At 53.0% G+C, this 24,157-nt stretch overlaps 1 protein-coding gene across 1 annotated transcript; it reads left to right on the top strand.

Annotated features, from left to right (window-relative positions):
* Positions 1-812: 812 nt before the first annotated feature.
* Positions 813-23,204, top strand: LOC117870429 (spermatid-specific manchette-related protein 1-like). The gene is made up of 7 exons (XM_034757574.1): positions 813-947; positions 11,071-11,218; positions 14,741-14,853; positions 16,074-16,149; positions 17,272-17,485; positions 19,668-19,757; positions 23,076-23,204. The coding sequence occupies exons 1-7, from the start codon at positions 813-815 to the stop codon at positions 23,179-23,181; spliced, it is 882 nt and encodes a 293-aa protein (XP_034613465.1). The 3' UTR covers positions 23,182-23,204.
* Positions 23,205-24,157: the final 953 nt, after the last annotated feature.

Genomic DNA, 24,157 nt, shown 5'->3' with positions numbered 1-24,157 from the left:
ATATTTATACATACAGAGCCCATGAAAAGGTGGAAGTTGCCCAACCAACTGTAAGAGGCCAATCAATTAAGATTAGCTATTATCAGCAGGAGGAAAAACAAGTTATGAAGTGATAATCAAGGTGGCCCATAGAAAGGGGGGAAGATACTTAACATGGGGAAATAGATTCAATCAGTGTAATGACCCAGCCATTCCCAGGCTCTGTTCAAATCTAAAGTTAATGGTCTCTAATTTGCACATGCCCACGAAAGCTTATGCTCAAATAAATTTGTTAGTTTCTAAGGTGCCACAAGTACTCCTGTTCTTTTTGCTTAATAAGATAGCCTTGCTCCTGCTATGGACAAGAGAGCAGAAGACATACAGCAAAATGGTGTCCGCTGGAACAGAATGCCACTGGAGAATGTGGCAACCCACTGGGAAAAGGGACGTGTCCTAGGACGAGGATTTTCTGGTTCCTCGTGTTAATAGCAGCACAGCATGTTACAAATAGGTTGGAACTTGGCGCAAATGCAAAGGCCTTGACTCTGGAGGTGATGAAATCTCCCTGCTCGTTTACTGTGACATCACCTGTGATGCAATCAGGGCTAGTGAGTGGGAGAGGCTGTCACATTCAAGGAACACACATTAGTTTGCCACCCCAGCATGCAGAGCCCCTCTCCCTTCCCCGCCAGCCACAGACATTAGAGGGGGTGGGGAATCCTAATCTAATGACGTTGAGGCACAAGACCCCTTGGCGGATGACGTGTCCCCGTGACCTGTGGAGTCGCTGAGTGTATTTGAAGAAGGATTCCCCCACACGGGTGTGTTTCAAGATGTTCCTCTTCGCCCGTAAAACCAAGACCCCCATCAGCACCTACACGGACTCCTACAGAGCACCGAACAGCATGAGAAAAACCTTCCAGGAACCTCCGAATACTCTGTGGAAAGAAAATAAGTTTGTGACGGAGGTAAATCTCCCCCTCCCCCAGTAGGCAGTGTTATCAGACGCAGGATCTCAGTAAGCCCCATAAGCCCTTCAGATACTGATTTTTATGACGTTTTGGGTGTCCTCATAAAATGTGGGTCTCCCCTTTCCACTTAGCATTTTGACTGTGCAGCCGTGCCAGCGTGGTGGTAACAGTATCACTTTAAACTATCTAAAAGTGCAGCTGGTGAGCGAGAGGCAATCTGTTGTTGTCCTCGTTTATAAATGAGCGCTGGTAACTGCTGCTGTGGGAGGGAAATAATAAATGCAGCTACTGTAATGCTTAAATAGCACTTTTCATAAGAGGCCAGTATTGTTCTCTCCATTTTAAGATGGGGAAACGGAGGCACGGCAAGGGGGGAAGTGATTTGACCAAGGTCACCCAGCAGGTCAGTGGCAGAGAAAGGAACAGAACCCATGTTTCCAGAGGCCCAGTCTACTGCCTGAGCCAGGAGGCCACATTTTCATTTGTTCATGTTCCTCTGTGCAAGAAGAGCTGCATGCCAGTCCCAAATGGAAAGCTTTCACTAACAAACGTCTTTACTGACGTCATGGTGTCCTTCGGGCCAGCCATAGCTCTTAGCAGGCAGGGATTTCATTGTTAGCGCTGTGAAGCACCTGGCTGTAAGTGCTATAAAATAATACACAGAGGCGGTCCATGGCGACTATAGGTCACAACATAAATTCGGCCATGCTGGGTCAGACCAATGGTCTATCTAGTCCAGAATCCTGTCACGGACAGGGGCTGGTGCCAGATGCTTCACAGGGAATGAACAAACAGGGCAGTTACAGAGCGATCCACCCCCTGTCGTCTACTCCCAGCTTCTGACAGCTGGAGGTTTAGGGTCAGCTGGAGTATGAGGTTGCGTCCCCGACTATCTTGGCTAATAGCCATTGATGGACTCCATGAACTTATTTAATTCTTTTTTGAACCCCGTTATACTTTCAAAACATCCCCTGGCAACATGTCCCACAGGTTGACTGTAATGGAATATGTCCTGGCCATTTAGATTTCGATGTGACATTGCACGCTGGGCCCTATTGTCTCTATAGACCATAGTTTTATCCAAATTAGGTGCCAAATTTGGGAGCACTTTTGTTGCAAACCACCTCTGGTTAAAGACACTCCGGAGATCGCAGACTGGACTATCTTGTTGTGTCTTTCAGTGGATCCTGGTTAGTCTCCTTGGTTCTGTGCATGGCCAAACTACAACTGGGCTGTTGAGGGGTTCCCAGCTGTCGAGGCCTCCACAAGTCATCACAGTAATTTTCTCGTTAGAGATTTTTGAAACATGCCGGGTGAGTTAGAGCTGTGGATGAAAACCCTGCAGAACAGCCTATAAGCAAATGTCTGATGAATTTTTGCCAGCTGGTAACAATGAACATAATATACAAAAGTTCCCCTGCCTCCAGGTTCAGACTGTTCTCCACAGACATGGTATCTGAGCAGCCAGCCAGCTTCTTTCTCTGTGCATGAACTTTCCACTACCACCCTCTATGCATCTGTCCTTTGGCTTGGAATATGGTACCCGGCACCCTCTGCTGTCCAGATTGTGGCAGAACTGGTGAATGACCATTAGAAAATGTTTTCGAGCTGAGGTGCAGAGTGAGAGTGTCCAAAAAAGGGAGGTTAAATAATCACAAGGAGGCTCTTTTGGGGCAATGCAGGCTCAGCCTGGGCACTTAGCAGTATGGGGCGTATGACACACAGCTAGGCAGCTCTGGGTCTATCTAGTAGGGGACAGCATTGCATGCACACCCCAGCCAGCTCATTGCAACACAAGCTCACTGCAGGCTGAGGAGGAAAGACATGCTGTACTCCAGGAGGTGCTGCCAGCAGCAGCCGCTTATTAATTATCTACTTCCCATCGCCAATAATCTAATCACTCCAATTAGTGGGAGGGAGTCATTGGTCATGAAGTGAACATAGCAAAGACTGGCTCCCAAGCGCCCGAGGCCGAGAGGCGGTGCAGCCCGCTCAGGCAGTCATGGTCAGAAAGATCCGACAAGCCATCCCCTTGGATGGGCGCGGCGGTGGGGATGAGAGAGCTCCGCAGAATACTGGCGACCTGGCAATGGAAGAAGGGGGGGTCATTTCTGTAACCCCTACTAATGCAGTGTGGTGCGCTGTCTACCTCAGGAGGCCAGGCCATATGGAGGTTTATGGGTCTGCTAGAGCCTGCCAGGGGCTAGAACTGGGATTTTTAGCTCTAGAAGGCTCAGGTCTGATTCCTGCTGCCAACATCCTAGGCAGGGGGGTCACACTATGTTTTATGGGGATGTGTCTAAGCCAAACCTCATCTCTCCTAACGATCTGACCTCTCTCTCCAGCCAGCCTTTGTACCCTGCTGATTACCAGGTACCTGACTGCCCCCCCACCCCCCGCCTCCATTTAAATGCCCAACAGTCCATGTGTTGTATTATTTCTGAATTACTGCACTTGCTATTAAATCGGTACATGTCTGTCTGTATGCATCATAGTCCAATGTACTCCCCTCCTGCCACCCGAACCCCTACGCCCCAGCTCACATCCTGGACGCCTCTCACTGAGATGCCCCTGCTCACTCCTGCATGTCTCAGGCTCCAGGCGTGCCTTGGCCTCCGCTCACGCCTTGGTCAAATAGAATCATAGAATATCAGGTTGGAAGGGACCTCAGGAGGTCACCTAGTCCCACCCCCTGCTCAAAGCAGGACCAATCCCCAACTAAATCATCCCAGCCAGGGCTTTGTCAAGTCTGACCTTAAAAACCTCTAAGGAAGGAGATTCCACCACCTCCCTAGGGAACCCATTCCAGTGCTTCATCACCCACCTAGTGAAATAGTGTTTCCTAATATCCAACCTAGACCTCCCCCACCGCAACTTGAGACCATTACTCCTTGTTCTGTCATTTGCTACCACTAAGAACAGTCTAAATCCATCCTCTTTGGAACCCTGCTTCAGGTAGTTGAAAGCAGCTATCAAATCCCCCCTCATTCTTCTCTTCTGGAGACTAAACAATCCCAGTTCCCTCAGCCTCTCCTCATAAGTCATGTGCCCCAGCCCCCTAATCATTTTCGTTGCTCTTCGCTGGACTCTTTCCAATTTTTCCACATCCTTCTTGTAGTGTGGGGCCCAAAACTGGACACAATACTCCAGATGCGGGGATGTCGAATAGAGGGGAATGATCACGTCCCTCGATCTGCTGGCAATGCTCTTACTTATACAGCCCAAAATGCCATTGGCCTTCTTGGCAATAAGGGCACACTGTCGACTCATATCCAGCTTCTCGTCCACTGTCACCCCTAGGTCCTTTTCTGCAGAACCGCTGCCTAGCCAGTCACCCCACAGAACCGGCTCCTCGGATGTGACTAAACACGGGGCCTTTCTCCCCAGCCAGCCAGGGTACATGGGTGCATATCCATCGTGCTAGCGAGCACCTTACACGTAATGGGGCAATGGTGAAAGATTTTATCTCAGGGGGCTCTCATAGAGCATGGTGATCGCCCCAGGCAGATGGCGAGAGAGAGACACAGCTGGAGCAATTGTGACTTGGGTTTGGAGGTGGCTAGGAACTCACTGAAGGTGGCAGATGAGGGGGAGGAGCGAGGGCAGATTGTGCTGGAGGGAGGGGGCGGAACAGGGTGGGAAAAGGCAGGGCGGGGCGGGGGGGCAGGAAGAGGCAGGTGGGGTGGGGCCTTGGGGGAAGGGGTAGAGTAGGGGCCGGGCCTGGGGCGGAGCAGGGGTCAAGGGCCCCCGGCAGATCAGAAAGTCGGCGCCTCTGTGCCAAGGGGTTGCCTTTGATATTATGGGCAATCGTTTCCCATCTGCCAAAGGACCCTGTTTTGATACAATCTACCTGCCCGAAGGGTTGGATCCACAGGGATCTCGCTTTTAAATTTTAGCTACAATGTGGTTGACCCAACCGACTGTGACATCACTGGTGATGCAAGCAGGGCTGGTGACTGGGGGAGGTGGTCAGATTTGGGAGACAGACTTTTAATTTGCTACAGTAGTACAGAGAGCCTTTTTCATAGTCTCACCCCTCAGCGTGGCTTGTGGTGGACTCCAGAAATTAACTTCAGGCATAAAGCCCTTGCTGGCTCGTGGGGAATCAGTTGAGACGTAGTTTAGACGGAAGGTGGAATCCCTTCCAAGGACCCGTTTGAGAGATGTTCCTCTTTGCTCATAAAACAAAGACGCCGATCAGCACCTATACAGAATCTTACCGACCGCCTTGTACTGTGAAACAGACTTACAGGGAACGGCCACTTACGTTGTGGGAAGAAAACAAGTTTATTACAGAGGTAAATCTCCCACGCCTCAGACTGCTAATCTACAGCCCTGTTAGCTGAAGGACGGGTTCCCGATGGTCTGTGAGCCTGGCACCCAGGGTGTGGACAGCATCAGGTGACAGGCCCCCAAACTGTGGGGTGCACCTCCCTAGGGGGGTATGGAGGAATGTTTGGGGGGGGATCGCAGGTCCCAGGCCAGCCCCCTCGGGGAGCGGGGAGGGAGCATCACCCAGCCCCACTCCACTCCCAGCCCTGCCCCCAGCCCTGCCCCCACTCCTGGCCCCAGACCCACCCCCAGCTGTGGCCCCAGCCCCCTTACCCCTGTCTGTGTCCTAGGGGGCATGGACAGGGGCAAGGGGAGGAACGTGACGCTGAAAAATTTGGGGACCACTGACATAAGCTCAGCAGCTTTGGGCTAAACTGGGAGTGGGACAGGAAACTGCCAAACATTTTGAAGGGGGCTGCAGGCCAGGGGGTTATTTTGTGGTTTTTCCCTTAGCAGGAAAGTTGATGGCCGGGGTACTCTGTTGTCTTTCCAACGAGGCTTGCATCAGAATCCCTTTACCGTAGGCGGCTGTGGGGCTTTTAGATTGCAACCACTGTGGGTCAGGGACTTTTCTTACTGTGGGCGTTACAACACCTAGTGCACTGGGGCCTCTAGACCAGGGGTCTCAAACACGCGGCCTGGGGGCCACATGCGGCCCGCTGGGTTATTTTCTGCGACCCGCAAGCCCCTCTGCCCCCGCTTCTCTTCCCTGCCTGCCCTGCCCCCGCGCTGCTCCGGAAAGAGAAGGGGCGGCAGCAGCGTGGGGACAGGGCAGACAGGCAGGGAGCCTGCCCTGCCCCCCGATATGCGCCGGGCCAGATCCTGCCCCCCGAACCCCTCCTGCAGCCCAACCCCCTGCCGCAGCCCGCACCCCTCCTGCAGCCCAACCCCCTGCCGTACCCTGCATCCCTCCTGCACCCTGACCCCCTGCCCTGAGCCCCCTGCCGCACCCTGCACTCCAACCCACTGCCCTGAGCCCCCTGCCGCACCCCACACTCCTCTTGCACCCCAACTCCCTGCCCTGAGCCCCCTGCCGCACCCTGCACCCTTGCTATACCCCTCACCCCTCCTGCACCCCACACCCCATCTCCCTGCCCTGAGCCCCTGCCACATCCCACACCCCTCCTGTGCCCCCTGGGGGCAGGAGGGGGCAGAGTTGGGGTGGGGATTTCAGGAAAGGGGTTGGAATGGGGGCAGGGAAGGGGTGGGAAGAGGCGGGGCAGGGGCGAGGCCTCATGGAAGGGGTGGAGTGGGGGCCGGGCCGAGGGTGGCGGGGGGGACGTGTCAGTTAATGCGGCCCTCGGGCCAATGTACTAGTCCTCATGTGGCCCTCGTAGGGTGACCAGATGTCCCGATTTTATAGGGACAGTCCCGATTTTTGGGTCTTTTTCTTATATACGCTCCTATTACCCCCCACCCCCATCCCGATTTTTCACATTTGCCATCTGGTCACACTAGGCCCTCATGGTCATTTGAGTTTGAGACCCCTGCTCTAGACCCTCCTGCAAAGCAAAATATCATCAGCATCAGCATCTCCGTGATGACTGAAGATCCTGTGGGACAAGGCGGAGGGTATCATCCCTGACACCACAGCTACATCCCTTCTGCCCACTCATTCCCGCTGCAGCTGGAGCCGGGATTCTGGCTTATTCTGAACTGCTGTGCAGGGCTGTTGTGTATTGTTTAAAGGCTGCTGCTTTCAGGCCTGGCGGAAGGGGTGTCCGCTGGTGAAGTGTGTCCGGTGCTTTGCAAAGATTCCCACGCCCATGCTGAGAATGTTTGGGTGTTGGGGGGAGAGAAGAGAAGATATGCAAATTCAGCTACGCGAATAGCATAGCTGCATTCAACGTATCTTATCCGACTTACCCCGCTGTGAGGATGGTGGCAAATCGACCGCCGCGGCTCCCCCGTCAACGGCGCTTAGTCCTACCTGCGCTGGTGGAGTACGTGCGTCGATTCGGGGATCGATTGTCGCGTCCCGATGAGACACGATAATTCGATCCCCGAGAGATCGATTTCCACCCGCCGATCCAGGCGGGTAGTGAAGACAAGCCCTCAGATCTACTGATGAAAAATGCGCTATACGAGCTAAGTATCATATTCTTCTTCCACTCACCAAGCCCCTGTCTTGAGGCCAAGCCACACCCTCTCCCTTCAAATTGACAGATCTCTTTTTTCTCTCCTTCTGGGCACTGGGAGGGATCTGACCCTCTTTCACCTCCCCGTCTGTTGGGGTCACCGTCGTACAACAGACACACCTGTGGTCAGCTCACCCCACAGAGGGACAAACCCCAGGACCTTTGGTTCCAGCTCAGGTCCCTGGCACCTCAGTTAAAGGAGAAGGTAGTGCTATTACTGGATGGATTCACAACCATTTGAAGCCTTTAAATCGATGAATCTGCTAGGGCTTATGGCCCTGATCCTCCAAGATATTTAGGTACTTAATTCCCAGGGAGTTAAGAACCTACATATCTTTGAGGGTCTGGGCCTGTATCTTCTGTGGATCTTAAGGCACAAGAAGGAACAATAGCGACATACACGGGCCCAGTTTCATCCAGCAACCGACAGTGGAAACACACATCTGCTGACCTCATGACTTGTCTGGTGTTCCGAGTAACAGACCAGCAATTCCTCCCTTTCTTGCATGAATTCTACACAGCAGACACGGTTGACTGGCTGACTCTCTTGCCCTGTGCTTTTTATGCCTTTGTGGCCAGGCCCATCTTCGGTCCCTGGCTTGCAGGGCTATTTGCCAGGTGGGGTGGTACATGGAGGTTCGTGGTGGATTTACTGGGGGAGATCTTTGCTGGGACTTGAGGTATGGTGCACTGGTGTCAGTGGAGGGTGTCTCTCTATTTAACGGCTGCTCTTTATTGTAAAGAGCCTGGGGTGGGAGTGCTTTATCTGACAATACAAAGCATAATAAATGAATGCTTCTAATTGACGTCATGCTGGCAGACCCCTCCTCCGACCAGCGCTCACACATGACAGCCCTAAAAGGAAACAGAGCCACAGGGCACAGATCAAGGGACCAGACCGAAACTGTGACAAAATGGGCAGTGGGACGGTTCTCATGGGCCCTGGGGTTAGATGTCGCCTGCGGTCCCCAGGCCGAAAGCCTTTTCCACACCCCACTCAAATGGGCCCTGCCTGACTCGTCCGGCCTTCAGGAAGCACTGCAGTATCATAGCAATGCAGTCTCTTTTTGGGGCACCTCTTACCCACAATGCTCGCTGCTGCAGAAGGAGCAGGGCGGAGAGGAGAGGAGCTTAACTTGGAGAGGTGGTTCCCCGGCCAATCTGGGAGGTCACAGGGTGGCTGGTCCTTTAACAGTAGGGGTGGGTCTCTCAGTTCCCACCTGTGACACTAACTCGCTTCTCCAGGTGGGGAAAATGGGGCACGTGAGTCAACCGGGCCTGTGGGATAGATGAGGGAGAAATCTAGGCAGGGGGAAGATGGAGGTGTCTGCAGGGAGGTAGGAGATCTTGTGACACTGCAGGGAGACTCCGGCTAGGTAGGGCTGGGCATGGCCTGCCAAAGCAGGGAAAGTCTCCAAGCAGGAAGGCATGGGAGGAGGGAGCAGTGAGCCCAGGAAGGGCTGGTGGGGGCGATGAAAGAGAGCCCCGGAAGGGTGAAAGCTGAGCCCAGAGCGTGGGCAGGAGAACGTCTGAGCTATTGAAGATGGACCAGCCCCTTTGTTACGGATTGGGCACTCAGCCCTGTATGAGCACTGACAGGCTAGAGGGCCTGAGTGTGTTACATAAGAATGGCCATAATAGGTCAGCCCAATGGTCCGTCTAGCCCAGAAATCCTGTCTTCTGACAGTGGCCAATGTCAGGTGCTTCAAAGGGAATGAACAGAACGGGGAATCATCAAGTGACCCATCCCCTGTCGCCCAGTGCCAGCTCCTGTCAGTCAGAAGTTTAGGGACACTGGAGCATGGGGTTGCACCCCTGACCATCTTGACTAATAGCCATTGATGGACCTGTCCTTCAGGAACTTACCTAGTTCTTTTTTGAACCCTGTTCTAGTTTCAGCCTTCACAACAACCCCTGGCAGTGAGTGCCACAGGCTGACTGTGCGTTGTGTGAAGAAATACTTCCTTTTGTTTGTTTTAAACCTGCTGCCTATTCATTTCAGTTGGTGACCCTGATTCTTGTGGTATGAGAAGGGGTCGATCACACTTCCCTATTCACTTTCTCCACACCAGTCACCAGTTTAGAGATTTTTTACGTTCTGTTGAAGCCAACGTTGAGTCTCCCGGAGGTGGCAGGATGGGGCCCCCACTGTACCCGGTCCAGAGAGCGTGCAATGCAAATAAGACCCAACCAATCCGGTTCAAACTGCCATCCCCTGGGCAGCCTGCTGTGCAGGGTGGTGCATGTCTGTGCATGTTTTTAGTGGATTACGGTAGAAAAGCTTCAGAGAAGTGGGTTAGGAGAGATCTGAGTGTGAGCAACAAGGGCTCGTCCTGTGCTCGCTGTAGGGGCCTGGGTTAAAGGGGCATTTCTGGGCGCTTAAGAGGGAGGACGTGGGTGGTCATTTTGAGTGTTCAGTGGGAGACACCCTTGTGGTTGCCGTGCGCCTTGGTATTTCTGAGATCACCCTGCTTACGACGACAGTGCTTTTATTCCGATTTATATTTCCCTGGCATGGAGAGGCCCCCTTCTGCTGAGTGCTGGACAAAGAGACAGTCCCTGCCTCCAAGAGCTCAATAAATAGGCCAGACTAAAGGTGGGAAGGGAAATAGACATGAGTTTGTGTGTTCATGGTACAGCTGGGGTTTGAACCAGCTCTTCTAAAGCCTCGTTTGGTGTCTATCCAGTAGGCCACGCTACCCTCCCTCCAGAGGAGACAGTCACATGTTCTTACATCACTTCCAGGGATGGTGAAAGGGCACCAGGCTCCATTGTTACGGGACAATATTTTGATGCAGCATCATGTGTTGCGGGATGCCAAAGGAGCACCTACAGTTCCAGTGCGCACACACCAATAAGCATTAACCCACGGCATACCAGAGTAGCTCCAAAATATCCAGAACAAGCCAGGTTAGTGGCTGAGTTCTAGTGAGCTTTTAAACTTCCTCTTTGCAGGCACTTGTTCTTGTACCCGTTCATGTGCATATGACAAACGAACACGCACTCCTGTGTGCATGGACAGTGCCACTGGGAATCCATGAGCAAATGGTCGTGGGGCTGTTTTCTGCCCATGTGACTATTGGTTTTGGGGTAGGACGGGAAGCTAGGAGGTTCTAAATTTTAATCCTGGCAGTACACTGATTCCTCCTTTGGTTTTTGGCTCCAATTCCATCACCTGCAAAAATAAAAGTAGGGAACCTACCTCTACAAAGCACTTTGATGTCTATGGATAAAAGCACCATGTTATCGTCAGGTGTTGCCATTATATACTTTGAAGAAGGAGAGCATTCAGATTTGCACACTGAACTAGCTTAGCTACCTCCTACTGGCTGTAACCAGAACTGCTCAGCTGTGTGTCATAGGCCCTATATGACTAACTACTAAAGGTGATTTCCCTTTTACTCAAGTGCAGAGGCTTTCTGAGAATGAGGTTTTCAGCTCTAGCTCTGATCTTGTTGTTACACTCTGGGTGGCCACAGTGACGAGCATATTATCAGTCATGACACGCCTTGATGCCCATGGACTTTCCCCCTTCACTGCAGCCTTGAATTTAATTGGCTTTATCCCAAACACAGAGGAATTTGCAAAGGGCAAGCTGGTATCCTTGCAACATTTAACTGATTTCGTTCCCAACTCTCTGTTGCCTTTAGGGGTTAACGAGGCCCAGAGTGGAAAATCAGGTGAACCAAGCTCAGCTGGAGAAGATGATTAAGCATGCAGTGCAGGATTATTCCTATAAGAACGCGATAGAACCAACAGCCTATAGGCCAGAAAAGTATTGGGTAACCAGACCCGAAGGTATTGCTGGATTGTTTAAACCACCTGCCCCACAGCCCAGCTCCCTGTCCCTCTTCTTCCAGCTCGTGCATAGCGTGCTCCCACCCAGTGCTGGGAACTGCACTCAGAGCCCGGGGGTTCCTAAAGAAGAGTGGGCCTTGGGGTGCCGAACAGGGGCAGATTGGCTGGGTCGCTGGAGGCCAGGAGGCTGCGGTACAAGCAAAGGCCGCCAGGAGCAAGCACAGGTCCCCACCCTGTGCATCCCTACCTGTTCTCCTGCAAGAAACCCGTTTCTCCTCCATACAGACCCTTCCTCCCCAGTGCAGAGACCCAGTGCTCAGCATTGACGGTGGGGAAGCAGCTCTCTCACTGCTGGGCTCCTTGTGTGGTTCTCTGCTGCTGATACGCGGGGCCCTCTTTGAGGAAGCAGGCGTGGCCGGTCTGGCCCAGCCACGGAGCATTCACAAGTCAGGCCAGGATGCACCCAGCCGCTCCTGGATCCTGGGCCAGCCGGCCTCAGTGCCCAGATTCCAGGTGCAGAGGTCAAAGGATTTGCGCACCCAATTCCCATTAGAACGAATGGGATTCCAGCATCCAGACCTCCGGGGGTGCTTTGGAAAGTCTCAGCCCTAGAGTCCAGGACCATCGAAACCCACCAGCCCTGCTGAGGTTGCACCAGTTCCTCTGAGGCCTCCTCTTCCACATGATGCATGCCCATTGCACGGTGCTCCCCTCCCCCTCTACCTGATTACAAGCTCCGCTCCTCCACCCACCCCCACCTTCTGCCTCCATATTACTACGGCACAGGGTGGGAGGGGACAGGGAAGAGGAGTGCACCTGGGGAAGCCAGCAGCCTGGCTGGCATGGAGTCAAGGTGGCTAGCTAAGCTCCCCTGTTCTCTCTGAAGAGCCCCAGGCTGGTCCACTTGTCTCTGCTCTCCTCCCAGCTGTCCTTCGTTCTGCCACCAGGAGGGAAGGGCAAATGGGACTGTCTGTGGGCACCTGTACGCCGCTCCTGCCACCCCAGGGGCACCAGAGAAGGGACAGCAGCCTGCGTGTATAACCATCAAGCAGCAGGAAAGGACTCTGGGAACTGGGAACGATGGGATGGAATTATCTGAAGGAGGATTTAGGCTGAACAGCAGGAAAAGCCCCCAGAGGGGGGGGGGGCGTAACGTACCAGGCTGTGGAATCGTCTCCCAGGGGAAGGGTGGGACCCTCATTGCCGGGGACATGTCAACGGAACCGGGCACAGCCCCAGAGCCCAGTGTGCGGAGAGCAATCCTGCGCCGGGCAGAGATAGGCTATGGCCATTTTCACTTCCTGCCCAGTCCAGGTTTGACCTATTTGCTTGGCAGCCGGGGCGCTGCCCCCTGGACCCTGCAGTGTGGCAGATGGGGGCTCCACCCTGGGACTGCCCTTCCCTGGCTTCTACGGGTGCTGGGTCAGTGCTGCCTCCCCCGGCTTGGGAGGTTCATCTTCGTCCTAGAAATGGGAAGAGAAGCAAAGGGCTAGTGGGGAGGGAGGGAAGCTGATTTTTAAAAAACCCATGCGTGGTTCCTCTCTCCCTCTGGCCCTCACGGCCAGGCCAGCAACACCCTGGAGAGGTGCAGTTAATTGGCTCCCTGGGACAATCCCTTGGCCCCTCACCCCTGCTGCTGACGCACCAAAAGGGCTGTTTTAAAGTACGAGGCTGTTGCACCTAGGCCAAGAGTTTCCACGATAGGAGCCCAATGTTAGGCCCCTAAATCCTTATTTAAGCTCCTGATTTTCCAAAGTGCTGGGCTCCCCCCGACGTCAGCTTCACGCCACTAACTTACATGCCTAAATAAGGCCCTCGGAGGCTGACTATAGGTGCCTATTGTTGCAAATCTTGCTCTAGTTTCTCCGGCCCTGCTCACCGCATCAACTCTGGTATGGCGGCACTGTGCGCTGCTGTTCTTGAAGCCTGCTGTCGAGTGGAAGGCCAACAGCAGAGCATGTGCTATTCAGAAGTCCACATTTGACTCAGTTCTCACACAGCAGTGCCAGAGAGACTACCGTTATTTAGAATAAGAAATACGTGCAGCATTAGCTGGTGCCCCACTGTCTATTTTTGCAGTGCCTTCCAGCCCCCAATGTAACCACCTGATGCGCAAACTCTGCCCAGGGCACACTTAACCCACCACTGCACAGCAGCCACCTCTGGTGAGGCACACAGCTGCTGTGTAACAATGTACGGGGATACTAGACCACAGTGGAGGATGGGAAGTGAGGAAGAATCCACTTGACACTGAAGAGAGACTTCAGGTGGGCAGAATGCATTCCCTGAGTTGTAATTTGGCCAGTGCCAGAGGATCTTAAAAGGGTCTGAGGGGTCAGGGTCTCAGCTGTATGTCCCATCCAAAAGAGGGCACCTCCAGCATCCCAGAATCCCTTGCACCATGCTGTGGAACTGATTAATGTCTAATTCCAGTGGGGATGGTGGCACCTACTGAGGCACCAGCATTGGTCCCGCCAGCATTGTGGGATTCCCCGGCGCACACTTGACAGGCTGGAGCTGAGTTAGTTTGGATGGCGGGGCTGTTTGCCTTGGGTTTTGTTACGGACCCCAGCTCCCGCCCAGCAGCTTTGGCTAGCTCCACGTTAATCGGTTTGCTGGGGCCAAAAGGGCTAATGTGATCCTGGGCTGCATAAGCGTGAGAGGAGTGAGTCGGGGAAAGGAGGTGATCTGGCCTCCGTTTACAGCACTGGTGAGACCAGTATTGGAACCCTGGGTCCGGCTCTGGTGCCCACATGGTGAAAAGGGTTTTGAAAACTCAGACGGGTAAAAAGCCACAAAAACGATTCAAGGGTTGGGTGGGGGGAGGAAGCCTGACTGTGAAAGACTGAAAGAGCTCAGTCTGTGTAGCTTATCGAAAAGAAGATGAAGAGGTGACTTGATTTACCGTGTCTAAGCACCTTCCCTGGGAGAAAATACCCGTCACTCAAGGGCGCTTTAATCTAGCGGAGTCAGGCAGACCAAGCAGCAGCAGCTGGAAGGTAAAGCCAGACAAATTCCAATTAGAAATGACACTTTTTAACAAAAAGAACAGGAGGACTTGTGGCATCTTAGAGACTAACAAATTTATTAGAGCATAAGCTTTCGTGGGCTACAAAGTGGGCTGTAGTCCACGAAAGCTTATGCTCTAATAAATGTGTTAGTCTCTAAGGTGCCACAAGTCCTCCTGTTCTTTTTGCGGATACAGACTAACACAGCTGCTACTCTGAAACTTTTTAACAGTGAGGGCGGTTAACCATTGGAACAAACTACCAAGGGCAGGGGTGGGTTCTCCATAGCTTCATGCCCTCCGATCAAGACGAGTGCCTTTCTGGAAGAGATGCTTTAAGTGATTGGGCTCAATACCAGGGGGAACTGGGTGAAATTCTCCAGCCCATGTAATAGAGGAGGTCAGACTAGGTGGTCTAAGGGTCCTTTTTGGCCTTGACGTGTAGGACTCTGCGAATCCCATTGTTCTTCCTCCCTGGTAGGAAATGTTTGTCTGTTTGTCCGTTTACATTTCAGAAAAGTACAATCCAGTTTTTGTCAGTGGAGACAAGTACGCAACGTGGAGGACAGGCCCCTACAACAGCGCGGGGTGGAATAAATATACCACTTACCTCCCCAGGCTTCCAAAGGTAAATCCTGGACCTCCAGAATGCGCCCGCTTCTCGTCCCTAGGCGGGGTGCGGCGGATGAGCAGGGAAGGGGCTATGCTTTCAAAGTGGCCTGTGGGGTGTCAGCCCCTGTGACTCTTCCTACAGCCAAATAAGAATTGTACAGCTGGCTCCTTCTCCACTCTTTGCTTTGCAAATTTTACCCTTAATCACCCAGGTCAAAATCCAGTATAATACTTCTGTGCACTTGCATAGCACCTTCCAGCAGGGCATCCCCAACCGCGCAACACTGCAAAATGGAGTCAGTCCCCCTGCACGCTAAGCGACGTCCTGGCTTCGTCTGGCTCCAGACCATCCTCCCGAAGGAAGCGAGGAGTTGCTCCAGCTACAAGCAGACTTTCCCCGCTCCATAGGGAGAGCTGTGTTTTCAGAGACAGGGTTCAGACACTGCAAATATCCGTAGCTAGGATCTGTGCAAAGGCGGTGGGTATAAGAGGCCAGGGGAGGCTAAACCTTCCCAACCAGCCAGCCCGCCGCCTTTGGAGCATGCGCTCCGCCCCAAGGCCCCGCTCCCACTCATCCTCTTCCCAGCCCCACGCTGCCTGCATGGAGGCCTCGTGGGAGAGGGTGAAGAGGTGCACACAAGCGGTGGGCAGACAGCCAACTCAGTTGGCCGACTGGTGGGTAGGCGCAGGGGCCTGGGGGAGGGGGCGAAGAGGCACAAGCAGTAGGCACGGGGGGAACCTTTGGGAGGAGCCCGAGTGGGGCCCCGGGATGGGGCATGGGTGGGGCTTCGGGGGGAGGAGACTGATCAGGGGTGGGCCTTGGGGCAGGGCCACAGTCCGAGCGCACGCATCCTCCCCAAACGTGTCTGTGTCTGTGCTGTTTTCATGGCACGTGTGCTGTGTAGTTCTGTGCAATAGAAACAGAAGAAAACGGTCAAGGTAACTCTGGGTTCGGTGGAGTCTGTGGAATGACTTAGGTGTTGGCCCAGTTCCCAGTGGCCAAGCGTTCGCCACGTCAGAAAAGCCACCGGTTCACTAAGCAGCATCGACGCTGGCGGTCTCCACAGAGAGGCCAAGGCAAGGATGGCGCCTGCTCTCACCTCCCACGGGCAAGGGCAGGGCAGGGTGAGGGAAGCTTGTGCTTTTGCTGCCCGGGCTGTTCCTGATCCAGAGACGAACAGGGGGCTTTGCACGTTTGCTGGACATACATGAAGGCTCTGAAATCTTTCCTTGCAGGAAGCCGGGATGGAGACCATTCTCCGCGGGATGCCCATGGAATACCCGCCGAAGCCCGACCGGCTCAATAATTACGGTAATTGTACTGGGTCCTCCTATAACCTTACCTCGAGAGAGTGGGGATTCCAGGAGAGCCAGTGGGGGAGATTGTAATCCATACAATGCCTCGCAGGCTGGAAACAGAAGGCGTCCCGCAATGAGCAGCGGGTAGATATTTCCCTGGGAGGTTTTTATGTGCAGCATTTCTGGGTCCCTTCAGCTGCAAAAGACCAGGAAGCCCCTGGAGCCATTCCGGAGCATAAGCTCTGCTGTCGCTGCCGTCTGGGGCTCTGAAGGCGACGCCAGGACTTGCCAATTAACTGCCCCCAATTCAGCTACCTCCGTTCCCGTACTCACCAACCCCACAAGGCAGCTCACGGTCAGGAATCCCTGAGGTTACCAGGGTTCCTGAGGCTGTGAAGGTGCCTCCTCCCTGCGGCTGCTGGGAGTGGGGCACGGTGGGCTTGGCTGATCCCCGCCGCTGGTAGCTTATGGCACTGCTGAGTCTCTTCATCCTTGAGGATGTTGGGAGCTTTCTTAAAGGGCCACTCCCCTTGGGAAATGTTGTGGAGGGCTTCCAATCCCTTGTGCATTGACCCACCTGCCCAGGTCACCAGTGGGGCCTTTCTGCACCCAAGCATGGGTGGAGGGATAGCTCAGTGGTTTGAGCATTGGCCTGCTAAACCCAGGGTTGTGAGTTCAAGCCTCAAGGGAGCAATTTGGGGCAAAATCAGTACTTGATCCTGCTAGTGAAGGCAGGGAGCTGGACTCAATGACCTTTCAAGGTCCCTTCCAGCTCTAGGAGATGGGATATCTCCATATATTATTATAAACCTCTGTAACTAGAGCTAAAGAAGCAATTCGGTAGCTGGCCCCAGTAGTAGATTGTTGTCCTGCCCACGGCCACTAGAGGGAGACGTGGCATGTGCATGCGCACACAAGTACACACACACGTAAGCATGGGATCCTTGCTCTAGTCACTAGCCCACCCATCCTCCCTTCTCCACCCCCGTTTGGATTCTGCAACTCCTTGGTTGCTCTGGTTTTGCCCTAGTTGCCACGGGCGCTGTACCCAGAACGCTTGAGGGCCAGGCTCTCCGTCTAGGGCGGCGAATGTCCGGTTTCCCCTCCCCCACCCTTTTGGCTCCTCTTGTTTCAGAAAGGGAAGTGGTGGTCAACATGCTGAACAGCTTATCCCGCAGCCAGCTCCCCTCCGTCCAGCACCGTTCCACCATCCCTGGGAGAAAGCCCTTCCAAGGCTACTACAGCCCCTGCACCGGGCGCCACTACTGCCTGCGCGGGATGGATTACTACGTGGACGGCGCCCCCTGCAACGAGAGGCAGCTCAACCAGCTAGTGGAGAAGATTGTAAGGTTCGGAGGGTTACACAGTGCACATAACACTTCCCTCTCGGGGCAGAGCAGAATCCAGCCCCATCCTTCCTCATTGCTCCTGCAGGGCCCACGGGGGGTCAGAACTCGGGCCCCGATCCTGCCCATCGCACCCAAAGCTCCCCTGGGCAGACGGAGAGTTTGGCATGCAGGATCGGGCCCTCATTTCCGGCAGATGGGCATTGCGGGGCAAAGAGCAGGCCCAGTGCTGGGGAAAGGAAAGGCAGCGTTCAGGGAAACACGGGTGTTCTCGGCCCTGCCCTTCACTGCCGCCCCGGGCCCAGACAACTGAACATCATTGAAAGAGGATCAGGAGAGAGCAGGGCGTGTAGGAGGGGAGGCTGAGGTGGGGATCAGTGCAGAGAAAACAGGGCCCTTTCACGCCCCTTTGCAAAGGACCGACACCTTCGCCCCCCGCCTCCTGGCGCACCCCCCATCTCCTCCCATCCCGCCCTGGGGTAAGATCCCCCTCTCACTCGTTCTTCTCCCAGTATTGCCAGCCCCAAAGGTTCAAAAATCATGAGTCAGGCTCACCAAAAATCATGAGATTGGCTTTAAAATCGTGAGATGATGTAAAAAGAATAGATTGGGTGTCCTTTTGATTTGCCTTCTGCTTTTGAGCCTTTGGGGCGCACTGGGGTCACATTTTGATGCTTTCTCCACAGCCCTTACTTTTTCTTTAAGAATGAAGGCTGAAGTCATCACATAGCCACGTGACTCCAGGAGCTGGGGCTTTAAGGAACCCAGTAATTATCCTGAGACTCATGACAAAATCTTGAGAGTTGGCAACACTCTGGCACCTGTCCCCTTTCTCAGTCCGTTGGGTTTTCCCTGGGCGGTGTTTTCATTTCTCATTCCCCTTTGCCTCCCTGCTCTCTCTGCCTTCCACACCCTCACTTTCCCAGTTCTCTCCTCCTCCTTTTTCCTCCCCACTGGTGCTCTGCCCCTCCCCCCCCCCGCCCACACCCCCGTGCCCTCCTCCCTCTCCACCCAACTGGGGAGCAGTTGTCAGTGAGCCCAAGCTGAAGTCACTAGAACTCTTTGCTTGAGTAGCCAGCAGCAGCCCTGCAGCTCCCCAGGACAGGGCTGCGAGCCAGGTACATCCCCTCTGGCACCGCAGAGGTAAGGGCAATACCGTAAAGAGGGATATATCTATACGCAAGCGTGGCCGGAGGCTCTGTAGCCGCAGAGGCAGGGGCAGTGACGAGAAGAGTCAGGGGTGACCCAAGGGTGGGACCTTCAGCACAGGAGATGAGAGCAATCCTGGCAAATACAGGCCAGGACACCCAAATAGTCAAAGCTCTGGGTCCTTGGGGTGCTGGAGCAATGGGCAATATGAAGAGGACTGACTCCCGGAGTTAGTGACTGACGGGCAGGCGGAGAGGTTGCAGTAGCAGCTCTGGGTATTATTTTGCTTTGGATCCGAGAGACTGCACAGGGGAACCTACTCCGGGGCATGGGCCGTCTCTCTGTCTCGGTGTTTATAAAGTGCCCATCACCCATGGGGTCCAGCCACACAGAAATTGCAGTTTTTACGAAGCGTGAACCTGTTTCACGCAACCAATGCAATCTCCCTGGGCAGATGCTCTCAAACCGATTTGAGAGCGGCCGATACACAGCCTGCTTCACTCAGTTTGCTCAGGAACCGGTGTAGTTAAAGTGGTGCTGCTCCTGGGTGCAGACCATGCCAAAGCCCCAGCCCTGCCTTGCCTTCGGGGTCAGCCCCTTGCCTGCCTAGCCCTCTGAGGATAGCGCTGTAGCCCCACTGCTGCCCATTGAAAACCCCTCCATCTCCAGGAGCAGTGCTCCTAGCACCACCTCGCTCTGTGGAGGAGAGAGCTGGAGCAGCTCGGAGCGGAGGAGCCCAGGGATCTGGTTTTCCCTGCAGTTAAAGTCTGGGTGCTCGGCCCAACTAAAACCTGCCCCTGGGACGTTAGTCCCTGTGCTGTGGACAGACCTCTCCCTGTCATTACTACTCCACCCCAGAGTCCTACCGCCGCCACTTGCGTCTCTGACGCTGCTGACGCCACCATGCCCCATTTGTGAGGAGGGAGGAAGGATCTTTCCCACGTAAGCTCACTGACCACCAAAACGAGAGGGAGCAGAGAGGAGCAAGCCCGGCCGCCTGTTGCTATCGCTAACCATCCCCTTGCGTTTGTTTCAGGAATATCCCATACTGCGGCTGCAGCCGAGAGACGATGGACTATGCACCTTTGCACAGCCCGCCGCAATCTTTCCCATATATGAACCTTAAGTAAGAAAGTTAAAGCCGGGTTCAGTGGTGGGGGAAGGGCACCGTGGCTCTAGAAAATCATGTCTTACACTGGGGAGAACAGGAAACTCACAACAGTCTTGGACTTTCCCCAGAGGCTAGAACTTCCCTCATTTGGGTTTCAAGTGAATCGTGACAAATGACTGCATGTATTATGGTAGCCCCTGGAATACAGATAGATTAAGTGACTTGCCAAAGGTCACGGAGCAAGTGGCAGAGTTTGCAGGGTGGGAGGAGCTTATTTTTAAGGGACAGCACCATGCTTTTATTCATGGTACAAAATAATGAAGGATTGTAAGGGACCAAACAAAGGAGGAGTGTTTGCTCTGCCCACCCTGGGGTCCTCGCCTGACGGCAAGAGAAGCGGTTAGCAAAAGGGTTGCAAGAGGTCACCTTGATGTAAAACAAATCCTGCCGGGGGCCGGGAGCCTTGGATGGTGACTTGGGCCCAGGACCAGCAGAGCGAGTCCCCAGAACTATAAATGTAACTAGGAGTGTTTAAAGGAGACCTAGAAACAGTTGCTTAGATGGGTTTGTTGCCTTTTTGCTGTAATGCTTTCATTATTTGTACTATACTTCACCTCCCCAGTTCCCCAGCTGCAAACCAGGGGTAGCCACTGCCTGGTAGCCTTCTCAACCTGGGCAGGGGTGTGAGGGTTTATTTACTAGTTAATGTCTCTATTGTGCTTTGAAATCATAAAACCCCACGTAAGTATTCAAAACCCCTGCAGACTGACAGCACTACTGAGATAGGGCGGCCATCGCTTGGGATTCGTTTTGGTGCCATTTTTAACAGGTTTCCATGTCTAGTCTTTGTGGCACTAGCTTTTGTTATCATCATCTGCCCAGAGCCCTAGTTATCCAGTGTCCCTGTTTCCATAGTGTAGCCGTGGGTCACAACTGAGGATGCCAAATTCAGGATGAACTGCTTAGAAATAGGGCAAACACAAGCCAAAACTGGTGGTTATTCTTTCATAAGATATACCAAACCAGCCACAAAAGTAAACTCCTGTTTCACCACACTGGCTAACAAGAAAACATAAAGGCAGTTTCCTCAGGCATTCCAGTTCTTATATCACCACCAAAAACAAACAAAAAAACCCACTGGATTCAGAGATGAGTGGTTCTTTACCACCAGTCTCATCAAATAATAGGTTCTTCTGATCCCAACGGATCCAGCCACACTCCCAGGTCAATATATAATTTAGATCTTATCCAAAAATCAAGCTGGTGCCAATCCTTTAGAATCTAAAATCTAAAGGTTATTTATAAAAAGAAAGAAAGAAAGGTGAGAGTTAAAATTGGTTAAAGGAATCAATTACATCCAGTAATGGCAAAGTTCTTGGTTCAGGCTTGTAGCAGTGATAGAATAAACTGCAGGTTCAAATCAAATCTCTTGAGTACATCCACTGCTTGGATGGGTCATTCAGTCCTTTGTTCAGCGCTTCAGTTTGTAGCAAGGTTCCTCCAGAGGCAAGAAGCAGGATTGAAGACAAAATGGAGGGGTTTCCAGGGCCTTTTATAGCTTTTGCCATGTGAAGGGCATCCCATTGTTCTTACTGTGGAAAATTACAGCAACAAGATGGAGTTTGGAGTCACCTGGGCAAGTCACATGTTCATGCCCAATTTTCCTCAGTCATTGCAGGAAGCCATTACCCGCGCTCCAGACAGCACGTTTACATGACAGTCCATTCAGTGTAGATGAGCATCTCCCGTGGTCCATTGTCAACCAAGTGTTTCTTGATGAGCCACTTAATTTGAATAGTCCCTCCAAGATGTGCTGGCTAGCTACCTTGTGGGCGTTACCCCAGGAGCAAACATTTGAAATCCAAGCATAGAGCCAACACTTATAACTTCACATACAAAAATGATACATGCATACAGATAGCACAATCATAACCAGAAAATCATAATCTTTTCATAGACACCTCACTCAGCAACCTTTGTACAAGATTTGCTGCAAATATATAACAGTGGTTGCAACCATGATCTATATGGTCATATTTTAATCAGATAACGTCACACCATAGCATGCTGTGGTGTGTCCTGGCTGTGTCCTTCACCCATTCCTCTGGCAGTGCCTCTTAATCACTGCCCCCTTTACTTTTAGGATCCTGCCACTGAGAAGGCAATGATCACCAGGAACCGGCCTTGGGAGGAGGGCTGTTTAACTAAATTTAGCCTTGTTGTTGTAGGCCTTATTCAACCCCAAGCAGCCCAAAATCAGGGGTCAGGCCCCCAAAATTGTGAGACTTAAAAAAAAATCATAAATGTTCTTATTTGCATTCTGATTTCAGAGCCTTTAAAATCCAGTTGGGTCACATATTCAACTTCTCTCTGCAACCAGGAGGGCTAGAAACTGACTTATTTTTTTAAAAACAGATTCTCATGTAATCACATGACTCCAGGAGTTGGGGCTTTAAGGAAAGCACCAAAATAGTGCAAGCATTAGCAACAGTGTTCACGTGCATGGGGAAGAATCCTTTTAGCTAAAATTGGGATTGAAAATGGTTCTCCAATGCTGGCGAAGGTTAGAACAAACCTTTAGTTCAGTGGTGGGCAACCTGTGGCCCGCGGGCTGCACGTGGCCCGTTAGGGTAATCCGCTGGCGGGCCACGAGACAGTGTTACATTGACCATCCTCAGGCACGGCCGCCCGCAGCTCCCAGTGGCTGCAGTTTGCTGTTCCCGGCCAATGGGAGCTGCGGGAAGCGGCGCAGGCTGGCCACTGATTCCCACAGCTCCCATTGGCCGGGAACGGCGAACCTCAGCCACTGGGAGCTGTGGGCGGCCATGCCTGCAGACGGTCAATGTAACAGTGTCTCGCGGCCCGCCAGCGGATTACCGCAGGTTGCCCACCACTGCTTTATTTCATCTGCCTGTTGTTCGTATTCGCCTCACCGCAGACAAAAGATAGGCACCAGCGTGGGCTAGTTAGCTATGCGGAGATGTATTCTCTGGGGTTTTCCCAGAACCCCCGAGCACGTCACGTCCCTCCCACTGCCTCCCATGTGCCTTTTAGCCCCTTGTCTCTCACCTGCCACACCCATCGACCAGAGACCCCACTGACCAGGCCACCTCCCTCCCCAAATCCCAGGACCAGGCATTCGCTATGGGGCAGAAAAACGGTGAACCTGTGGAAGCATCGCTCTGCAGTGAATCAGCAAAGAGAATGGCTCCCAAAGCTTGCCCTTTGCAAGCTCCCTGGAATCTCCTAATGAAAACCAGTAGGAAGTAGATTAGCAAGGACCCTCCCGCGTGGGTGAGGCTTACAATCCATCGGTTTTTCCTCCTTTCCCAGGTGGGACACGAGTCACTTCCAGAAGGCCGGCGGGCCGCAGAAGGATAACTACGTCATCCATCCCGAGTTTGTGTCGGAGTCCTACCCCACTTCGCCGTGCTGGTAGAGAACAGAGTCAGGCTTCCATTAAAATGGGTCTTGCCAACCTTCGCGTGTTCGTTCCTTAGGGTGCCGTTGGTGAAACATCCCCGCCTCCCAGTGGCAGCATCGGACAAGGGGCAAAGACTAAGAGGAGGGTGGAAACCTACTTTGCTGTGTAGCTGCTCTTAGCCCTCCCTCAAGCCTCTGCATGGCTGGCAGCTTTGCTGCTCAAGATGGTTGGGCAGGAAAAGGGATTAGGGCCTTCCTCTTGCCTGAGGGAGGCCGGAGGCTCCAGCTCCCCCTGCAATCTCCTGTCAAGCACCAGAGTTTGCAGCCTTCTTCCTTCCAGAAGAATGAGCTGCCTTTGGAGTCTGTCTTTGCCACAGACTAGTTCACTAGAAGGCGGGGCTGTGGGACACAAGCCACTCCCTGCCCTGCACAGATGAGCTTACTGACATCCCAGGGGATCTGGGAAAGAAAACCCAAGCTGCTCCCCTGCCCCCAACCAGGTCCAAGGTTGCCAAGCCAGCCTACAGCAGACGTATTTGGTGATGGATTCTGTAATGGCTTTATCTCATTAAACCTTCCCTATCCTGCTGCAATTGCAGCGCTAGATACATATTGTAACAAGTTGATGGCCACCTAGTGGGAACTTCACAACCATCCCTGTGCTACACTCCAGAACCACTTGGAATTTCATGGCAACAACAAGGTTGAGAGTACAGACCCCACGCAGCTTGAGCTGAAAGAGAATCATCATGTTGGCAATACAGGGCACATGACACAGTTGAGCAGTGCTGATTCCATTCAGAAGGGAACAGTGGTAAGTTCACAGACTGGCTTGCCACCTCATGACTGCATTTTACTTTTCACTGCTTGAATATTAGTGTGATGAGAATCCATTCAGTAATAGCTATGCCAAAAGACTTACAATATGTGGTTTGTACCCAACCTGAAAAATGAGTCTCCTTGCTTGTATCTTCATTTCCCTCTTCCCGCCC

Source organism: Trachemys scripta, unplaced genomic scaffold (assembly GCF_013100865.1).
Source record: "Trachemys scripta elegans isolate TJP31775 unplaced genomic scaffold, CAS_Tse_1.0 scaffold_28, whole genome shotgun sequence".
NCBI classification, from domain to species: Eukaryota; Metazoa; Chordata; order Testudines; family Emydidae; genus Trachemys; species Trachemys scripta.
The sequence above is the reverse complement of the archived record's forward strand: the minus strand, read 5'-3'. Positions and strand labels throughout refer to the sequence as shown.